The 23975-nt window shown below is 34.4% G+C and overlaps 2 protein-coding genes across 3 annotated transcripts in view; both read right to left on the bottom strand.

Moving 5' to 3' along the window:
- Nucleotides 1-23975, bottom strand: part of LOC137627704 (uncharacterized) — a 571014-nt gene that overhangs the window by 131483 nt on the left and 415556 nt on the right. The gene's annotated exons all lie outside the window — the stretch shown is intronic.
- LOC137627702 (macrophage mannose receptor 1-like) lies at nt 8599-15662 on the bottom strand. 2 transcript variants are annotated; one of them, XM_068358936.1, is made up of 5 exons: nt 15456-15662; nt 14472-14732; nt 12822-13019; nt 9875-9964; nt 8599-8885 (listed from the first exon to the last, which is right to left on the bottom strand). In XM_068358936.1, exons 1-5 carry the CDS (start codon nt 15565-15567, stop codon nt 8737-8739), a joined length of 810 nt encoding a protein of 269 aa, XP_068215037.1. In that variant the 5' UTR covers nt 15568-15662; the 3' UTR covers nt 8599-8736. The 2 variants fall into 2 exon arrangements, with proteins under 2 accessions (XP_068215037.1, XP_068215038.1); XM_068358937.1 differs by having other exon boundaries at nt 14472-14729.

Raw genomic sequence — 23975 nt, 5'->3', positions numbered from 1 at the left:
CCGCTAAGGACTCCTTACACAGGCCCTTTCCTTGTGATCTGATGCAATCCGAAAGCATTCCTGCCAAACATTCATGGCAAAGAAGACTGGGTCTCCCTTGATCGTCTAAAACCTGCTTATCTCCTGCCTGATGACCCGGCTACAGTTCGCCTCTCTAGATCAGGGCGCCCTATTTAACATATATAGTATATCATTTATAGGGGGGGGGAGACATGTACCACCCGTGTGTCACACGATTGTACATAATAACGACATTTCTCTTTTTGTATATATTATCCTTTGTATCTTTGCTCTCCCCTCGCACTGACAGCAACTTGCATCAACCTGTCTGCCTATTTCTCATTGTTAACTGTTAGCAGAACCTGTTGCCGGTTCGACAAGAAATAACATGTTGTATTTTGTGACCTTCTTGCCGGGACCTAGAGTGTATATATACTCGATGTGTCTATAATAAAGTACTCAGTTGCTTTCATGTCGCCTTTGAGTCACAACCTACGTTTGGCCCGTCACATAACGCTTGACGTGTGTGCACTATAAAATGCATGACCAGAATCAATTGACAGTCCAAGTGCTTGGACCCACAAAATATCAAGCTAAAGTCGAAATGTTTTGATCATTTAGTTCCAAGAAAGCCAAAATATTGACAGATTAAAGACCTGGCCAGTTGTTCTTTGGGGGGTACCAATAATCCTGAGTTTTCTTATGATTGTCATAGTAGGCTGACTTTACGGGAACCACATTAAAGGGTTGTCGCGGGTTACTTTTACCCCCAATCTTCTCAAAGGGGGGGGGGTGGCACCGGGGAAAAAAACTTTGTTTTTTCTTTTCAATCAAAATTATAGGGTATGCATTTTATAGTACACCTTTTTAATTTTCTCCCATAAGTATCAACTAGATTTCTCTCCCACCCCCAATTTTTAATCAGCATTTTTCAATTTGAAATATGACTTTGGTTAAAACCTATAGGCTCCAACAGGTTTTTTACCAAATTTCAAAAAATTAAAAATCAAAACAATCACAGATAAATTCTCTACAAAAGTTACCATATAAATTTTTAATATAACAGAAAATACGTTTCTGATTTTCAATAAACTTTGTAAAGGGAGAAGACACACGACATATATTGAATAAGAAATTTTTAAATGATTCAAAAAGAAGAAGACAAAAATCTACACATTATCTATGGTACGTTGGAAGCAAATTTTAACGAGGAATTCACAGGACTTTAAATGAAAGAAATCGGACAATAAATAATGAAGAAGATTTTGAAGGTTTTGAAGTGCAACAATTTTAGAAAACTTACTTTTGAGATATCGACTGGCAAAGTTTGTGAAAAAAAAATTCATTGAAAATTAACGTAAAGCATTAGAAGCCCTTACATTGTTTTTCTGGCATTCTAGGCGGTGCCTTTATGGTACCTCGTTCCCTTACTTATGGTTCCTGGTCCCCTCACTTATTTATAAGGGATATTATAATGAAAAATAAGATATATTTTCTCATTTTATATACTTTTGATATGACATACATAAAGACATACATACATATACCAAGGCACTTCCCCAATTTTGGGGGTAGCCGACATCAAACAAATGAAACAATAAAGGGGACCTCTCCTCTTTACGTTCCTCCCAGCCTGACAAGGGACTCAACCGAGTTCGGCTGGTTCTGCCAGGGTGCCACAGCCCACCCTACCCCGTTATCCACCACAGGTGAAGCTTCATAACGCTGAATCCCCTATTGCTGCTACCTCCGCGGTCATCCAAGGCACCGGAGGAAGCAGCAGGGCCTACCGGAACTGCGTCACAATCGCTCGCCATTCATTCCTATTTCTAGCACACTCTCTTGCCTCTCTCACATCTATCCTCCTATCACCCAGAGCTTTCTTCACTCCATCCATCCACCCGAATCTTGGCCTTCCTCTTGTACTTCTCCCATCAACTCTTGTATTCATCACTTTCTCTAGCAGACAGCCATTTTTCATTCTCTCAACATGGCCAAACCACTTCAACACATTCATATCCACTCTAGCTGCTAATTCATTTCTTATACCCGTTCTCACCCTCACTACTTCATTCCTAACCCTATCTACTCGAGATACACCAGCCATACACCTTAGACATTTCATCTCAAACACATTCAATTTTTGTCTCTTCATCACTTTCAATCCCCACAACTCCGATCCATACATCACAGTTGGTACAATCACTTTCTCATACAGAACTCTCTTTACATTCATGCCCAACCCTCTATTTTTTGCTACTCCCTTAACTGCCCCCAACACTGCATCCTTCATTTACTCTCTGATGTACATCTGCTTCTATTTCACCATTTGCTGCAACAACAGACCCCAAGTACTTAAACTGATCCACCTCCTCAAGAAACTCTCCATTCAACATGACATTCAACCTCGCACCACCTTCCCTTCTCATACATCTCATAACCTTACTCTTACCCACATTAACTCTCAACTTCCTTCTCTCACAAACCCTTCCAAATTCTGTCACTAATCGGCCAAGCTTCTCTTCCACGTCTGCAACCAGTACAGTATCATCCGCAAACAACTGATTTACCTCCCATTCATGATCATTCTCGTCTACCAGTTTCAATCCTAATCCAAGCACTCGAGCATTCACCTCTGTCACCACTCCAAAAACATACAAGTTAAACAACCACGGCAACATCACACATCCCTGTCTCAGCCCCAATCTCACCAGAAACCATCATTTACTATCCTAACACATGCTTTACTACCTTTGTAGAAACTTTTCACTGCTTGCAACAACTTTCCACCAACTCCACTGTACCAACCGTGTGTCACACGATCGTACATAAATTATTTTGTATATATTATGCTTGTATCTGCGCTCTTCCCTCGCACTAAAAAGAACCAGAATAGACATGTCTGCGTGTCGCCTATGTAACATTGTCATTTTCTCGAACATGTATTTTCCTGTTGCCTTGAGGTTTTGTATATAAAGGAGAGTATTCTTTAATAAAGTTACTCAGTTGATTGCATCCTGCCTTTGAGTCATAACCTTTCTCTCGGCAGTCACACCACATAACCTCATCACATTGCACATTACCTCCCTAGCAACTCTATCATACGCTTTCTCCAGATTCATAAACGCAACATACACCTCCTTACCTTTTGCTAAATATTTCTCGCATATCTGCCTAACTGTAAAAATCTGATTCATACAGCCCCTACCTCTTCTAAAACCACCCTGTACTTCTAAGATTGCATTCTCTGTTTAATCCTTAATCCTATTAATCAGTACTCTACCATACACTTTTCCAACTACACTTAACAAACTAATGCTCCTTGAATTACAACACTTATGGACATCTCCCTTACCCTTATATAGTGGTGAAATACACGCACAAACACAATCTACTGGTACCATTGACAACACAAAACACATATTAAACAATCTCACCAACCATTCAAGTACAGTCACACCCCCTTCCTTCAACATCTCAGCTCTCACACCATCCATACCAGATGCTTTTTCTACTCTCGCTTTATCTAGTGTTCTCCTCACTTCCTCTTTTGTAATCTCTCTCTCTCATTCTTATCTCCTATCACCGGCACCTCAACACCTGCAACAGCAATTATACCTGCCTCCCTATTATCCTCAACATTCATTAAACTTTCAAAATATGAGAAATAACAAAATAAATATTTTCACCCATTTTTAGATGAGATAGAGCTTTGAAATTTTACATTTGATAAGAGCGCTCAATGTGCATGTCATTGTTAGCAATAATTTATATATGTAAATTTCACCCAAAATTACCATTTCTTCCAGTCTCTCTCCTTAAATATTTGACTTACTTGTATCGTATATTAAAGATTGATTTCATAAAAACTATTCATATTTATTCATTAGCACAAATATGTATGTATGTATACACACACACACACACACACACACACACATATATATATATATATATATATATATATATATATATATATATATATATATATATGTATATATATATATATATATATATATATATATATATATATATATATATATATATATATGTGTGTGTGTGTGTGTGCGCGCGCACACGTGTGCCTATTAAGCTATGAAAGGAGAAGGATAATTGCGCGATGATACCCTATTTGTACACAAAAATTGGATAACTAGCTTGTCTATTTCTTAATGATTCCAGGTAAGTTTGATTTTAGGAAAAAATGGTACTAGGGTGGCCAGGCCACTAGCCACCCGTTGAGATACTACCGCTAGAGAGTTATTGTGTCCTTTAAGTGATTAGAATGGTTCCCAACCTTTTTTTCAGGTGACCCCAATCATGCACCTCATGCCATGACCGCGACCCCACTAGTTTAGTTGTTGGTTGTAAAAGTAAGGGACAGTAAATATCCTTCTATTAGAGAGGTACTATAAGGTTGGAAAAGACAAAATTAACATCATTAAATTTTATTATAGCATTATACATTTTAAGGCTTAATATTAATCAAAAACCGCACTTCTGGAATTATATTTTGTCACATTCCACAAAAACCAACTAAAAGTATAAATGTTTTCTGTTAAATGGTAAACTGATTTTAATGGGAGCCTTGGGCCTTGATCATGCTGCTAAGTTTCTCTATTCTTGGTTCAGTCTTAGAAATTGCTACCCTCAAATCATGTTCAGGTTGCAGCCGATTTCTGTTTTTTGTTTTGATGACAGTCAGAGCTGGTAAACCCTGATTCATACAAATAGGTTGTAGCGAAAGGCAACAGCACTTTCACAGCCTCACCTCCAAGGTAGCAAGGAAAGTAAAGAGGCAAGGAACAAGGAGGAGGAGGTGTAGAGAGGAGGGGAGGGTTCAAGGAAGGAGTAACAAGGAAAAGAGGTGTAATATATTTGCAAATCGCAGTAAATAAGACGAAGCAGAAAACGAAAAAATCAATGATATACAGCACTCTAAATATCGCAAAAACAACAACCTCAAAAACCAACCATATACAATACTCCAAATCTTTAAACAACCGCCAAAACAACAACCTCAAAAACCAACGTCATAAAATCCTCCAAATCTCTAAACAACCGCAAACCAACGACCTTTTCGACCAAGTGACCAGCGCTGCAGACGCGCCAACTTCACAAGAACATCCAAATAAAATAACACATCTAGTAACACTATAAATGAAATAACAGTATAAACAACACAAACTCACAAGACGTAAATAAAAAGGAAGGGGAGGAGAGGAAGGAGAGGTGGCAAGGAAATATCGAAGAGGAGGGGAGGTGGGCAAGAAGGAGGAGAAGAGGAGGGGAGGGGTAAAAAAGAAGCAGGAGGAGAAGGGGCGTTGAAAGACGGGGTTGGGGGAAGAGGAGCAAGGAAATTTTGGCGAGGGGAAAGAGGAAAATATAGGAGGAGAGGGTAAGAAAAAATGCCCCCTCCTCCTTCCCTGACCCATCTCCTTCTCTTCCTCTTCCCTTGCCCATCTCTCTCTTTAAATATGGTGCGGGTACCATGTGGTTTTAGAAGCCTCAATTATGAACAGTGTGATAGGCTATCATCCACCGACATACTGTGGTGCAATACTTCATCAGCAAGGGAAGTACTCAGGTTCTATTGTCGGCATACCAATTTTTCTTGAGTAATTAAGAATTTTAAAGAAACGAAGACTGAGTGCAACCTATTCAGCACTTTCGAAATTACTATACAGTTATAAATGCATCAACTTACCGATATAAGACGTACAAATTGCAGACAGTTGGAGTGGCTGCCTGGTTGGACGTGGACAGTGATGCTGTTCACGTATCAAACGCGTTTGGGACTAACAAACATTCCTTATATATGTCAGAGAGAGAGAGAGAGAGAGAGAGAGAGAGAGAGAGAGAGAGAGAAAGGTTTTAAAAATTTTAATTAATAAAAGGAGATATTCCTGCACTTGGAGGAAATATATTAATCCGCCTAATTTCTAACACATCTGAGTACTTTATCCAAGTTCCATTTCAAACCGCTAATCTCCATTTACATCGGAACTCGGAAGCCATCCCGTCTACCCTTCTCATTAAGAAACTTCCAAAAGGAAAAAAGACTGAATAGCATACTCAGTGTAAATCGTCCGAAACATCTAGGAATTACACTTAACGTTTGGAAATAGGCCACTCTTCGACTGCCACTTGATTTTGGTTTTACGATAATATCATACAACATCCAAATTTACACACCGAATGTTTCTCAAGTTCGTTTTGCAAAAAAATAAAATAACAAATAAATGATGGCCGTATCGAGTGGCCTTTTATCACAGTACGAGTATAGTAATCGCAACGAAGAACAAAACAATAAACGGATAAAAATATGACATCAATAAAATATATTAGTAGATGAAAACGTACACGTACATACATCTAACCCTATGATTTTGTGTTGGCCCTGATTGAAAGCAATTGATTAATGTTTATAAATGGCGAGATCCTGCGCAAAAAACCAGGAGGATAGTAGCTTAAAGCCGGTTTCAAATTAACCCGGGGTTAGCTTAAAATTTGGAGGTCGTAATTCAAAAACCGTTTTCTTGAAGTTCTTGATAGATTGTAGACCGTTCAGAGCGGATTATAATACCCAATAAGCAAAGCTGGAGACGTAGATTAAAATACTAGAAATTGTTAGAAGCTCTTGTTCTAAAAACAACATCTTTGGGTTACAAATGATGCAACGTTTTAATCTTAACATCAATAGTTGATATTCAAAACAAAAATTTACAACAGGTCCTCTAACATATAATACACAAGTTTAATCCACATATAACAGTTAGGTAGTAGGTTGACCAGGGCACCAGCCACCCGTTGAGATACTACCACTAGAGAGTAATGGGGTCTTCTGACTGGCCAGATAGTACTACATTGGATCCTTCTCTCTGGGTACGGTTCATTTTCCCTTTGCCTATACACTCACACACTGAATAGTCTGGCCTATTCTTTACATACTCTCCTCTGCCCTCATACACCTGACAACACTGAGATTACCAAACAATTCTTCTTACTACACTGTAATTTTTCAGTGGCCACTTTCCTCTTTGTAAGGGTAGAAGAGACTCTTTAGCTATGGAAAGCAGCTTTCTAGGAGAAGGACACTCCAAAATCAAACCATTGTTCTCTAATCTTGGGTAGTGCCATAGCCTCTGTACCATGGTCTACCACTGTCTTGGGTTAGAGTTCTCTTGCTTGAGGGTACACTCGGGCACACTGTTCTATCTTATATTTTATTTCTCTTCCTCTTGTTTTGTTAAAGTTTTTTATGGTTTATAAAGTGATATTTATTTTAATATTGTTGCTCTTCTTAAAATATTTTATTTTTCCTTGTTCCCTTTCCTCACTGAGCTATTTTCCCTGTTGGAGCCCCTGGGCTTATAGCATCCTGCTTTTCCAACTAGGGTTGTAGCTTAGCAAGTAATAATAATGATGATAATAACATCATGGTGAACCCAAGTATGAATGAAGAGCGTGGTCTTGGAAAAACGAATGTCAGGAAAGTGATCTGGTGTAATCAATTTATTTATTCTTCATTTCGGGATACATTCAAGCTTAAAGACAGAGATCTTAAACTTTAAGGATTAAAGGCTTCTTGTTTCCTTCAAGTTATGACAAAAACAAATGATTACGACTTAGTTCATTATATATGAAAATGATAAAATTTATAAGGCATATGGAGGTGGGAAAGAAAACAAAACCACAAACGGTTTAGTTTAAACACATGTTGGAAAAACATAATTTCAGGAAACAAAAGGGTGTTTACCAGATCGGGTGAATTGCGAAATGTATAAGAGAGAGTTCAATGCACTGTTAAGTGGCTAATGTGGGGGGGGGGGGGATATACTTCCAAAATTCTTTAGCTAATGGAGGAAATTGGCAATAAGTGAGTTGTTTTTCCTTGTAACAACCCATCTTTAGGAAAAAGTTTAAGGTTTAAGAATATTCATACCTATGCCGTGGTTATAATCAGTGAATATCATTCCATAACATTACGGCAATTCACACAAAAAATAACAGCTTAATTATCATCATTCTGACCTGATTGATGCTGGCCATTCTTTAGAATTACCCTTCTCCATAAAGCTTCAGACGTTTAATGATCATAATGCTACAGAATCCAATTTCTGAGTTGCTGAGTAATTCATACTTGTGCCTGAATAATAATACTTGTATTTTAGTCCGCTATTTCTGATTTATCGATTTATGAACCTTTCAACTTAATAACCCTGTCTAAAAATCTTTATTTAGTCAAATCTCACAAACGCTTTTTTACATTCATTATCATCTACTAGTTAGTGAAGCTAAAGCACCTGAATTTAACACAGCACTTTCATGGTTGATCACCAACGAAAGGTACACCACTGATCTCTTAATAAGTAAGTAAAGTGCTGGTTCAGGGCATTGCTCAGATAGCCGAGTGCAAAGGGAAGCCTTCTGTTGTTACCCAAGTTTCTTGAACTGTTTGTGCAGGACAGAAATAATGCTAGTATCCTTCCCTCGTTTAAACTTGCCTGAAACCTTAAGAGTCTGGTGTGAGTAAAATATGGGCACACTGGGATGCAAGAAACAAATAAATTGAGTGAGAGAGAAATAAAGAAAAAACTTCGTGTTATTTTTATTAAATGGGATTGTCAGGACACTTATCATATTTTGGCATATTGAAAATTTAAATCAGAAATTATAGACGATGAATGTCTTTACCAGTGCCCTTTCTTGGCCAAGTTCTCTACTTCATGATTGTTATTCAATCATCTGGCATAAAGGAGTAAGGTGATTTGAACCACTGATGTCTCGAAAGTAAAAGTCCCGATTTGACAAGAACAAGTAATTTTCTGTAGTTCCTCCTGCAGGTTCTTGAGCATCGTTGTAGAGGCCCCAAAACGGCGTTCCTGGGATTATTATTATTGTTATCATTATTATCATCATCTTGGTGAAAAGTTAAAATCATTTGGGCTCTACTTGTAATTTTTAACAAACTACTGCTAACCATATATACGAGCTAATTAAAATCTATAGAGAGATAAGTGTGAAACTGAATAAAGAAATAATCAATAAGACAAAGTAAAATGCAGCAAACCCCTGAGTGTTGAAGGCCATAGTACAAAATATCGTATACGTAAAAGATCTACGATTAAATTATTTCTTTCCAGGTGAAGGTATTATGTTTATATACATAGCATATAAGGCAGATACAGATATATTAGGGCATATTGTTTTAGACAAACTGTTCTAGACAATTGTTTTAGATAAATTGGGTTTTAGATCAACTGCTTTACACAAATTCGCCAGATACCGTTGCTCATTTGAATTGACTTTGGTTTTTGTCATCATTCTGGAGCTTTCGTGGTTTTCATCTCTTGAAAGCCTCTAAATTCGGATTCAAGTTTGGGAGAATAATTGTTACTAAGAAAATCTTTAATAAAAATTTGCACGACTATGCAAGTAAAATTTGTAAAGAAAATTTTACTCCTCTCTATAGCAAATATTTGAAATTTAATGAATCATTTGTACGGTAAAATATTACACAAATCGCTTTTTTTTTTTTTTTTTTTTTTTGTGATGAACATTTGCGAGGAAACCATGTACCTTTCTTTTGTTAATAAGGCCTTTATAATAGATATAGAAAACATTTGCATTGAAAATCTTAGTCATTTATATGACAAATTTTCAAAACGAAAATGTTATTCAATTGTATAACAAATCATTCCAAAAAGAAATTTACTCATTTCGGCAACAAAGATTTACAACTAAAATGTTTATTAGTCTATGTAGAAACATTTGCAATACAAATGTTAGAAGCTTTAGTTCTGATTAATATTTTCATTAATACTTTCCCCGTTCAAGGATTATCTTACTTAAAAAAAAGAAGTGATTTTACCCATAGGTACTGCTGATCCATCTGTCCATGTCCAATTACCTTCGTGTCCCTCGTCAGTGCCTCCAATCCAGTAATTGTGATCTGTCAGCCCTGCAACAGAATAGAAGGGAATGGAGAATTATTGAAGTCTCTTTCAAACCCCAAGTAAAGGGAAACATGGATGATTTCTGTAGGGACTTTAAAAGACCATTTGCTCATTATATGTTTATATGAAGAAGCTAATCTTTCCAGGGTTCGGGAAGTGGATGCTGCATACGAATTATGTGGTGTTTTTAGATTTGTTGAAGAATTTCATTTTCTTAAAATGTACATTGAGTGTAATATGGATTTTCTGTTACGACAAAGAGAATCATTTATTCTAAGATTGCTTGAATGAAGGGTGGTAGCTATTTTCTTCTGCGATTCTAGAAGTAGATATGTTTATAGATTAGGTGGCATTTCTTTCTCGTGATGAAAAAGCTTTTTTACTTTTGAAAAGTAGAATTTTTCTTTTATTTCACACTAGGTTCTCAGAAAACTTTGCAACTGTGATGTGGAAAATATATATTAAACATGCATGAGTGAGTATAATGTTTCCTGAGGAAAAAAAAAATCCAAGATTCATCAATTGTTCTAAATTATATGTAGTGAAAAATGTATCTCTGGTATTGATGACTAAGGCTATTGCGACGGTATTTTAAACGACTTAGTCAATGTATTTTTCTGCAACTGGGTTTGTCAACTGTGTAACAGAAGCAAACTAGAACGGTACTCTGTAAAGAACCAACCTTAGCCCTTATCATGTTTTGTATTTCAAAATAGGCAATTTGATTGGGGATATTCTAACACTAGTTTCATGTATATCGGATAAAGATTAACCAAGATATAGCAAAAAGACCTTTTTGACCTTTACGTTACCTTGACCTTGACCTTTAATCCGGTCACTTTTAAAATTCAATCAAATTGTCCTTGAATCATGGCCAAATTTCATGAGATTTGATTAAATAGTTTTTGAGTTATGCAAATCGTAAACACACCGACAGACATACAAACAAATAAATACACAAACATGTTAAGTAAAGGGATCATTATAGCCTGTTGTATATCATAAGATTTTCAATTGAATTGCGCAAATTTTGGCACTAGTCTCATTCAAATTAAGTAAAAATTGGCCACAATATTGCAAAAAGACAATTTTGACCTTTTCGTGACCTTGGCCTTAACGTATGACCTAATCACTTCCAGAATCTAATTAAATTGTCCTTGAATCATGGCCAATTATCCCACCAAATTTTATGAGATTAGGTCGAATAATTTTTGAGTTATGCATATCACAAACAGACAGACAGACAAACATATGCCTATCAAAACATAACCTTCGCCGCAATGAAGTTGGCGAAGGTAATTATAATATTTTTTATAACTCACGACACTACAGTGACGAAAATAATAAAGTTTTTCCGCAGTCATAATGCTTATCACTTTTAGCACTTTTCATGTTTTAAACTACTGCTAATTTCTCAGCAATCTTGATATGTGCCAAAGAGAATTTACTTTGATGTTATAAAACTAGTAAATTTTTGTTGAATGTAAATACAATTTGAATTTTCAAGAAATCTCCACAACTTTTTTATATAACGCAAATTAATAACATGCTCTCATATACTAGTTATTTTTGGGTTTTCCTTAACATGACTTCGAATAATCATAGGATAATGAGAAAAGTAATTCGAAACAGGACTGGCTTTACACAAAACCATTTGTCTTTTTTTTTTTTTTTTTTTTTTGGCAAATCGTTGCAAAATCTTTAATCATGAAACTTCTATTTGATCTCAGCAAACTTTCTTATGCACAGCTTGTCACTTGAAATATTTCAAAATTACACTTGAACTTACTTCTCAAAATTTGTATTTGGGATGAATGGCATTTTTCCTTAACTTTTAAACATCTCGTAGATTCTACTTCATGTTAAGTAGCAACTGAGTCCTTTATTGTGTTCTGTGTGACAATTTATATTGCTTTATTATTTGAATCCTTTTCTCTTCTGTATACATTGACGCTTTCGGTTCTTTCCACGCGATTGCAAAATAAACTATCGAGTGCTGTCCCCATATGTCTTTAAGCCTCCAATGTCCTTTCCCATAATGCAATGAGACCATTTTTCCAGCCTTTGATAGCATATCCTTCAAACAGATATATCAGTCACACTGAGAACGTGTCTGACAAGAGGGAACAAAAAAGGACATCTTTTACATAGGTTTCTATACATCGCATTCACAGTCCCATCAAACTACGCTGACTTTTCCCTTTTTATATCATACCATCTACCTTAATTATCCATTAGTTGGTATGCCACTGAAGCTCAAATATATCGCAGTCTAATCTACTTCTGCATCAATAAGGTATTTTTATTAACAGTAGATTAACCTTTTTGTTCTGAATTAAGTCCTCATCTTCGCTAAGCCTTTGATATCCCAACATATTTGGTGCCACTTTTTTTTACCATACTTGGCTCTTTACGTTCGATTCTTAAATCCTGACACTGTAGTAAATTATGCGACATTTCCTTCTTGTTCCTCCCTTCACTTCAAACAAATTATTCTCTCATCTATTCCCTTCTAAAATCTTATTTATCCTAATTTGTTTACTAATTTTTACAGATATTTTTCTACGCTCTATATCGAAAATTTAAGCCAATTTGAGAACATTTGTTATAATTCTCTCTCTCTCTCTCTCTCTCTCTCTCTCTCTCTCTCTCTCTCTCTCTCCCTCTCTCTCTCTCTCTCTCTCTCTCTCTCTCTCTCTCTAAATTTTACATTCAGGCAAAAAATCTCCTTTTCGTTAATTTAAGAGAAATATGGTATGAATAATAATGAAAAGAATGGAGGAGGGAGATATGTGAAGATAAAGTAAATATCTAGATATAATTGCTTGACGTAGAAATCTTTTCACATCTTTTCAAACTTACATTCTTCTTCAAGGTGAAGAAAAATCGCCCTCAGAAACTCTATATCATTGACGATGGCAAGTTCTCCTTTGGGATCCAGGTACCCGCACTGCAAACTTGCTTCGTTCCATGGAAGTTTATATTGGTGTAGGAAAGATAGACATTTGCTACCGACCCTGACATAGTGAAATGGACAGGGAGAGTCAGAAGTTGATACATCTGTAACAAGAAATAAATAGATCAATTCTTCTATAAATTCAATAAATTTGGTAAGTCACAAAGATTTCATCGTTTTCGCAAACAGACTTGATTTTGGGGTCTCCAAGCATCTCTGAAAAGTCATTTCCTGGTTTTTACGTAATCTCTTCATAGAGATTACTCTTGAAAGCACCGAATCTTCTCCTTTCTCCAGGATCAAGTAGTGCTCCTCTTGGTGTTCTCGTAAAACCAATCTTTTTCAATTATCCCTATTCTATTAAACTCATTTGTTTATACAATTATCAATGACATATCCTTATATAATTCTTTTGTTTTACTTAATAATTTTTTCTCTTTCATTCTAATACTCAGATTACGTTTACTACATCTGTCAGCTCTGGTCTTTTGGGTTTATCTGAATGTGATCCATGTGGTTATGATATTCAATAACTGCAAGCTGCAATTTCTTTCAATGCATTCTAATATTCCTTTGAACCTTTCTAATCTATGAAAGTCTATTTTGATTAGATTGTTGAAAAAGTTTGCGAAGGGAATACAGTTTACATACAGAGGTTAACTTTATTCTAAATATTTTATTTTAGATGCTACAAGCCCTATGCGTCATTCCAAATACGATTTTAGTTATTTTTACTGTTTTCTTCACTGTTTTCAAAAACTTTATATCATAACTCAGAAGTCTTCCTTGCAACACGGCAGAGGCAAAATTCCCACAAGTAACTCCATGCTCTTCTCTCTCTCTCTCTCTCTCTCTCTCTCTCTCTCTCTCTCTCTCTCTCTCTCTCTCTCTCTCTCTCGGGTGTGTATTGCCCGTTATATTGTCCTTGTTTCCCGGAACTACTACTTCCTCCCTTTTATTTTTTGGGGCTGATAAGGGCATATTGCTGTGCATCCTGTTGGCTTCTCCATTCAAAATGCGATTTCATAATTCTCATTTGATAACTACCCTCTGTCTATATCGATGCAGAAATAAGTGACAAATCTACACTAGAAAAACTTAAGCATGATTTGGAGGGACATTTATAGTTATAGTAGTAGTAGTGGTGGTGGTAATAGTAGTAGTAGTAGTAGTAAAGGTTCATGTCGCATTAATAGTGTACTTATTGAATAAATATAAAAAAAAATGGAGAGAGAGAGAGAGAGAGAGAGAGAGAGAGAGAGAGAGAGAGAGAGAGAGAGATAATTATTTCTTTATTGAGATTTTTTAAACTCATCTTCTATTCTATTTCTTATCATATATGGAGCTTAATTTACTGTGTATTGAGAATACTTTTCTTAGAATATCTTTTTTTTTATACAAAATCCTTATTTTTTTCACTAAAAAAGGGAAAAGATTAACATCTGCAAGAGGCCTTTCCATACCAAAATAAATTAATTATTTATATATTTTCTAATGTAATTTGTATTAAAAAGTTTTAGGTATACATTTGGAAAATTTCAGAAAACCATACTTACTTTTGTTAGACTTTTCGTAGTTATTTGCCTGTTCGCAAATGAACCAATAGGCTGAGTTGCAGTCGATGTCGTTAATATAAAACCTCTGACCGTTGTTCATGTGAGCACAGTTCTCTTTGGTTCCTCCGTTGGGTTCCTGGTAATCTGGGAAACCGGCCCAAAAGGGAGTTCCCATCGGGAAATTTTCTCCCTCTCTCGTGGTCCAGTGTCCGTCGTGCCCTACGTCAATTCCGTCGATCCAAAAGCTTTCTGTCAATTCTTCTAAATGATTAAAGTTTTTAAATCGAGTTAGAAAACTGATATATTTTTTTCCTCAGGAAAATAAAACTTAAGGTTTTCCATAAAAAAAAAAAAAATGTTAGTCTTTCATTCCTAATAGGAAGATAGATAGATACTGCTTATTGTCCTGAAGATTTGGTTATCCATCATTGATGAGAGAGGAATTGTATTGTCTATCATTCATTATAAAAGGATTTTTTGTAATGGAAAAGGAAGAAGTTATTGTTTACGATCTCGAAAATAAAGCAGCCAATTCCAGGTGAAAGAATAAATGAGGAACTAATTATTGTTCCCTTTTCAGAGGAGGAAGTCCTTCACTCTTAGTGAAGGTATAATGAAGTTCCTGTTACATACAAAGAAGAATTTCAATCTTGATGAGAGATAAAGAATTTAAATATCTTAAGATGCTTACCTAGGTGACTTCGTCGCCTGTAGACTCTATTAGTATATTGACTCGAAGATTTAGTTCAGATTTCAAAATATGAGGAGAAAATTAGGACAAGACACAATTCAGACAATTTGGCCTAGATCAATTGGGACTCATATTGCTAAGAATCTTTTATACTAGAGAAAGTAATGACGTGTTGTACTTATGATGGTGTTTCAAAAACTGAATATAATTAGATCATCTACTAAGTATAATCAATGAAACCCATTTTTACTTAGCGTAACACTCAATTACAAGTTCTGCATGGAATAAATTACCTTTTCTGTGAATATAATCAACGATGTCCTTGAAGTGTTGGGCTGAATCTATGACTGCCAAAGTGGCCCCTCGTTCTGAGATGCAAACCTCATGAGCTTCTGCGAAAGTCATCCGAAATTCGGTTTCGAACCTTAAGCATTTTTCGCCCACTTGTTCAAATTCTGGATCACATACAGCTAGGAAGAGAAGTTCTTTTGAATAGGATATCCTCTATACACACACACACACACACACACACATATATATATATATATATATATATATATATATATATATATATATATATATATATATATATATATATATATATTTATATATATATATATATATATATATATATATATATATATATATATATATATGTATGTATAATATATATATGCATATATATATATATATATATATATATATATATATATATATATATATATATATATATATAAATCACAGGAAAACGTGATGCTCAGATGCAGAAGAACCACAGGGAAAATGAAAATACTGATTAGTTTCGTGATACTTCTTCAGAGGACTGACTTATTGAGAGAGGTTTCTTTACCTTTTATAAGGAAAGTTAACATACGAACATACTTATAGAGGCTTACAGAACAATGACACTCCCATACCAGCTACCTGGGCTGTGGTCAGGTGTTTACTGGGCGGAGATCCAACCTCATTAGACACCTGCCAAAATGGGTCATGTCTGGTGACAGGGAAATTCTTGTTTTTTAATTTCAATACAGTTTATTTATATGAATAACGGTAGCCTTATCTATATATATATATATATATATATATATATATATATATATATATATATATATATATATATATATATATATATAAATAAGCAAAACTATATGTATATGTAAAACACATCTATATATACATATATAAAAAGACATATACATACGTATACATAGACTGGCATTCATACACAAACATGCATAATATATATATAGACATATACATACGTGTACACATACTGGTATATATATGCAGACACATACATAGACTTACATATAAATGTTTTTTTTACACATGATTAACATGTATATATATATATATATATATATATATATATATATACATACACATATACATATATATATATATATATACATATATATATATATATATATATATATATATATATATATATATATATATATATATATATATATATATATATATGTATATATATACATATATATATGTATATATACATATATATACACATATATACACACATACATATATATATATATATATATATATATATATATATATATATATATATATATATATATATATATATATTTCAAAAAAGCCATATATATTAATACATTAAAGTCTGGATTCTCATAACGACCTCGGGATCAGAGCCCAAGGCGGAACCGCCCAAAGACTATGATATCGGACCAGCGGGGATTTGAACCCTCGCCAGGATATCTGTATGCCAGTGACCATACTACTCCGCCACGAAGGAAGATAAAAGTCAATGACAATTCTTCTATACATATACCTGTCAAATTCAGGTTTTCTGTACTTAGAATTGAAATCAACCCATCTTCACCATCGTAGCTAATTGGTAGGTTTGGGACTTGGCATTCGATTAATGATAAATTTTTTGCACATTTAAACGTGTTTCTTTCATATTTCAAATAAGCCATATATATTAATACATTAAAGTCTGGATTCTCTTAACGACCGCGGGATCAGAGCCCAAGGCGGAACCGCCCAAAGACTATGATATCGGACCAGCGGGGATTTGAACCCTCGCCAGGATATCTGTATGCCAGTGACCATACCACTCCGCCACGAAGGAAGATAAAAGTCAATGACAATTCTTCTATACATATACCTGTCAAATTCAGGTTTTCTGTACTTAGAATTGAAATCAACCCATCTTCACCATCGTAGCTAATTGGTAGGTTTGGGACTTGGCATTCGATTAATGATAAATTTTTTGCACATTTAAACGTGTTTCTTTCATATTTCAAATAAGCCATATATATTAATACATTAAAGTCTGGATTCTCTTAACGACCTCGGGATCAGAGCCCAAGGCGGAACCGCCCAAAGACTATGATATCGGACCAGCGGGGATTTGAACCCTCGCCAGGATATCTGTATGCCAGTGACCATACCACTCCGCCACGAAGGAAGATAAAAGTCAATGACAATTCTTCTATACATATACCTGTCAAATTCAGGTTTTCTGTACTTAGAATTGAAATCAACCCATCTTCACCATCGTAGCTAATTGGTAGGTTTGGGACTTGGCATTCGATTAATGATAAATTTTTTGCACATTTAAACGTGTTTCTTTCATATTTCAAATAAGCCATATATATTAATACATTAAAGTCTGGATTCTCTTAACGACCTCGGGATCAGAGCCCAAGGCGGAACCGCCCAAAGACTATGATATCGGACCAGCAGGCAAAGACTATGATATCGGACCAGCGGGGATTTGAACCCTCGCCAGGATATCTGTATGGCAGAGTGGTATGGTCACTGGCATACAGATATCCTGGCGAGGGTTCAAATCCCCGCTGGTCCGATATCATAGTCTTTGGGCGGTTCCGCCTTGGGCTCTGATCCCGAGGTCGTTAAGAGAATCCAGACTTTAATGTATTAATATATATGGTTTATTTGAAATATGAAAGAAACACGTTTAAATGTGCAAAAAATTTATCATTAATCGAATGCCAAGTCCCAAACCTACCAATTAGCTACGATGGTGAAGATGGGTTGATTTCAATTCTAAGTACAGAAAACCTGAATTTGACAGGTATATGTATAGAAGAATTGTCATTGACTTTTATCATCCTTCGTGGCGGAGTGGTATGGTCACTGGCATACAGATATCCTGGCGAGGGTTCAAATCCCCGCTGGTCCGATATCATAGTCTTTGGGCGGTTCCGCCTTGGGCTCTGATCCCGAGGTCGTTAAGAGAATCCAGACTTTAATGTATTAATATATATGGCTTATTTGAAATATGAAAGAAACACGTTTAAATGTGCAAAAAATTTATCATTAATCGAATGCCAAGTCCCAAACCTACCAATTAGCTACGATGGTGAAGATGGGTTGATTTCAATTCTAAGTACAGAAAACCTGAATTTGACAGGTATATGTATAGAAGAATTGTCATTGACTTTTATCTTCCTTCGTGGCGGAGTGGTATGGTCACTGGCATACAGATATCCTGGCGAGGGTTCAAATCCCCGCTGGTCCGATATCATAGTCTTTGGGCGGTTCCGCCTTGGGCTCTGATCCCGAGGTCGTTAAGAGAATCCAGACTTTAATGTATTAATATATATGGCTTATTTGAAATATGAAAGAAACACGTTTAAATGTGCAAAAAATTTATCATATATATATATATATATATATATATATATATATATATATATATATATATATATATATATATATATATATATATATACATACACATATGAACACATATACACATATACACATACATACACATACACATACATATATATACTTACATATACACACATATACATATACACATATATATACATATATACACATGCATACACATACATATACATATACATATATATAAATACATATATACATATACATGTACATACATACACATACATACATACATATACATATATATACACATACACATATATACACACATACATACATATATATACATACATACATACACATACATATATATATATATATATATATCTATCCACATATAACATTATTACCATAAACATATAATCACGTATATATCAATACTTATATCTAGCATAAAACTATATAGTGCCAATGTACTTATGCATACTATATAAAATAATTGTACCCTTTAATGAATGGTAGCTTAGGTCTAAATATTAATTTCACCGCGACGTTAATTATTCACAATACATTCAGTTCTACATTAAGTGGTTAAAGTTTTTTTTATATAGCTTACAAATCTCTTTACATATAAAGGCGTCGAGTTTATATATTCCATGTCCAATATTCAAGTTGTTTTAAAAAGGTTTCTTTTATGAAACTGGAGTCTATGATGTTTCTTTCCACTAAGTTATTTGAATGAACCAATTTCTTTGCACCTGACCAATTAATAGTGTGATTTTTATCTCTAACGTGAGCAAAGAGTGCATTTTTATCTTGAGCATATCTGACACTTTTTTCATGTTGTTCAATTCTCTTTTCTAGAGCTTTACCAGTTTGACCAATATAGAATTTTTCACAAGCATTGCATGGAATACGATATACACATCCCTTGGTAATGTCAGGAGAATTCTTTATTAAGGCTGTTTTTTATTATATTGTTACTCTTAAATGCTACATTTACATTGAAATTTTTCAACACTTGAGGAATTTCTTTAAAAGAATTACAATAAGGCAGTACAAGTAAATTTTGTGTGTTGTAGTTTTTCTGTTATCATTACCGTAAAAAAGTCTTTTTTGCCGTTCTTAGTGCATCATCTAACACAATTTCAGGATGCTTCAGTTTTTTACCTATTGCTCTAATCTCATTTATTTCATCATCAATATATTCAGGGCTGCAGACTCGAAATGCTCTTAAAAACATAGAAGTAAATACAGATTTCTTAACTTTGTTGCCTTGGTTTGAGTAGTAATGGACATATGCTGAGATATTCGTTGGCTTTCTGTATACACTGAACTTGAGTCTATTGTTACATCCTGGCCACACACATATTATGTCGTCAAGATAGCGAAACCATTTTACATTATTAGGTATGATGTTATTTAAGATTCTACTTTCAAAAAATTCCTTATATAGATTACTCAATACTGGGGATAAAGGGTTTCCCATAGCCATACCAAATGTTTGTGCATAAAATCTCCCATTGAATTCAAATTTACAATCTTTTATACATAGTTTAATTAGTTCTATTAAAGTGTTTTTGGAAAATAGTAGATTCAATTGTCTATTATCTAAGGTTTCAGATAAAAATTCCAACATGTCATCAATAGGTACTTTAGTGAATAGTGAGACTACATCAAAACTGACAAGCCTACAGGTACTGTCAATCTGTACTTCATTCAGTTTGTTAATCAAGTCTACATTATTTTTTATATTTGAATATGAAATGATGCCAACTAAAGGACTGAGGATATTCACAAGGATATGCTGCTGAACCTACAGAGCTAATTATTGGCGTAGCTGGATAATTTGGCTTATGAGGTTTAATAGTTCCATACATATATGGCAGTGTTGGTGATATTGTACAAACAATTTTTATCAGATCTTAATTCCCTTTTAGTGACGCTTTCACTTTTTTGTTGTAATTACTATTCACAAACTCAATTGGATTTTTTCTTAATTCCATGTATGTGTTTTCATCACTCAAGAGGTTTTCCATTTTTTCTATATACTCATTTTTATTCAAGATTACCAGTGCTCCAGATTTATCGGCTTTTGTCAATTTAATATTTATATCTTGCTTCAATTCGGCGATTGCTCTCTCGAATCATTTTGGGCAATTTGGAACCACTGGTTTTTTCATATTGCTGCATATATATATATATATATATATATATATATATATATATATATGTGTGTGTGTGTGTGTGTGTGTGTGTGTGTGTGTGTGTGTGTTGTAGAATGTAGCGTTAAAAGGCAAAGCCTGTTGAATGGGAGCTAGGGATTTTGGTGAAAATGGCAAAACATGGAGATCTGACTGATTGCGATAATTACAGAGGCATCACACTTACGTCAGTTGTCATGGAATCTAGAGATACGAGAGAAAGATTGATGAAAAGCTGAGATGAACAAGGAGGATTTAGAAAAGGTAGAAGTTGTGCTGAACAAATATTCATTTTAAGACATGTTGTACATCAATGTCTAGATCATAGAAATCCACTTTTGATGACATTTCTGGACTATGAAAATGTCTTTGATAGTGTGCAGCGGTCAATTTTGTGGAGATTCAAGAGTTATTATGAAGTTCCTCTTAAATATGTAAATTTGATTAAATCTGTTCATGAGCATAGTAAGTGCAACGTTAATGTTAGTGGAGTCTTATCAAATTTCTAGAAAACAGTTAAGGACTTCAAGGGAATGTGTTATCACCTATGATGTTTACCCTCCTCATGGATTCTATAATGCATAGAACAGTTGGGGATGGTAGAGAAGGACTGGACTGTATTGGTAATAGGAAATTAGCTAAAGAATGCTGATGATGTTCTTCTTATTAGCAGAACACCAAAGATTTTGCAATGCTCTCTTAACAAAATGCATGAAATATTACACGACGTTTGGCTCAATATGAATAGAAGAAAGACAGAGATGATAAGAATGGAAGATGCAATGAAAGATGAAATATCATGGGAAGAAGAAAGGACTAGTGAGATAGAAACATTTAAATAATTAGGAACTATGATATCTGATACAGGATCTTTAGAATTGGAATTTAATGGAAGATAAAGAAAAAGCAAATGAGACAATGGTAAAGTTAAGTAAAATTTGAAAATCAAATCATTTGAAATTACATATGAAAATCAGGCTATGTTATTATTATTATTGTTATTATTATTATTATTATTATTATTATTATTATTATTATTATTATTATTATCATTATTATTATTATTAGCTAGGCTACAACTCTAGTTGGAAAAAAGGATGCTATAAGCACGAGGGCTCCAACAGGGAAAAATAGCCCAGTGAGGAAAATAAATAAGGAAATAAGTAAACGATATAAGAAGTAATGAATGATTAAAACAAATATTTTAAAAACATTACCAATATTAAAACAGATTCATATATAAACTATAGAAGGACCTATGCCAGCCTGTTCAACATAAAAACATTTGCTGCAACTTTGAACTTTTTAAATTCTACTGATTCAACTATCTGATAAGGAAGATCATTCCAAAACTTGGTCACAACTGGAATACAACTTCTAGAATACTGTTTTGTATTGAGCCTCATGATGGAGAGCGCCTGACTATTAGAATTAACTGCATGCCTACCATTACGAACAAGATGGACCTGTCCGGGTAGATCTGAATGTAAAGGATGGTCAGAATTATAAAAAATCTTATACAACGTGCATAATGAACTAATTGAACGATGGTGCCAGATATTAATATCTAGATCAAGAATAACAAATTTAATAGACCGTAAGTTCCTATCCAACAAATCAAGATGAGAATCAGCAACTGTAAACCACACAGGAGAATAATACTCGAAACAAGGAAGAATGAAAGAATTAAAACACTTCTTCAGAACAGATTGATCACCAAAAATCTTAAAAGACTTTCTCAATGGGCCAGTTTTTTGCGCAATTGAAAAAGACACAGACCTGATGTGTTTCTCAAAAGTACATTTGCTATCGAGAACCAAGCCTAAAATTTTAAAAGAGTCAAACAAAGTTAAGGAAACATTATTAATGATGAGATCAGGATATTGAGAAGCCACTGTCTTTGACCTACGAACAATCATACGTTGAGTTTTGTTAGGGTTCAACTTCATACCCCATAATTTGCACTATGCAATAATCTTAGCTAGCTCTCTATTAAGGGATTTAGCAACCCCAGATCTACATTCAGGAGATGGAATTGATGCAAAGAGAATAGCATCATCTGCACATGCAACCCGCTTGTTTTCTAGGCCAAACCACGTATCATGAGTATATAGTATGAAAAGTAATGGGTCAAGAACACTACCCTGAGGAACACCAGATATAAATATTGTATTCAGATTCAATTTCAAGTGAAACAAGTAATTATGTAATTTTCATAAATTTTTCTTTTGTCTAAGTCTCAGTATGGTACCCAGCAGCAACAACTCTTTGCGAGCTATCACTTAGAAATTTCAAATTTGGTGAGGTCGGTGTTACTGTATGGACATGACTCATGGAATAACAATGAAACAGTATCAAACAGATTCTATAGATTTGAGTATACAGCCCTCAAAAGAATATTGGGAGTAAAATAGCAGGACAGGATTAGAAATGAAACTAGAAGAGAAATTACTCAAGTGCCATATGTGGATGAGATCATGGTGGGGGGTAGATTGAGATGATTTGGCCATGCTCTTCGCTATCCCCAAGAGAGATTAATTCACTAAATATTTAATTAGACTCCAGAAGGCACTAGAAGAGTTGGAGGACCCAGGCCTACATAGCTGTGGACTATGAAGCATGAAGTAGATGATAAGTGCAGAAGTGTTGATTTGAAAACTCATGATAGAGACAACTGACGAAATCTAACTGAGGCCCTTTGCGTCATTAGGCATAGGAGGAGATAATAAATAATATATATATATATATATATATATATATATATATATGTATATATATATGTATATATATATATATATATATATATATATATATATATATATACATATATATATGTGTATATATATATATATATATATATATATATATATATATATATATATATATATATATATATTGCTTTCTGAGTGGGGATACTTTATTGTGGTGAAGAGGTTTGTATATTGCCATGATCAGCAAAGC

This window comes from Palaemon carinicauda, chromosome 35, assembly GCF_036898095.1.
Source record: "Palaemon carinicauda isolate YSFRI2023 chromosome 35, ASM3689809v2, whole genome shotgun sequence".
Lineage (NCBI taxonomy): Eukaryota > Metazoa > Arthropoda > Malacostraca > Decapoda > Palaemonidae > Palaemon > Palaemon carinicauda.
This window is presented reverse-complemented; position numbering and strand designations above follow the sequence as displayed.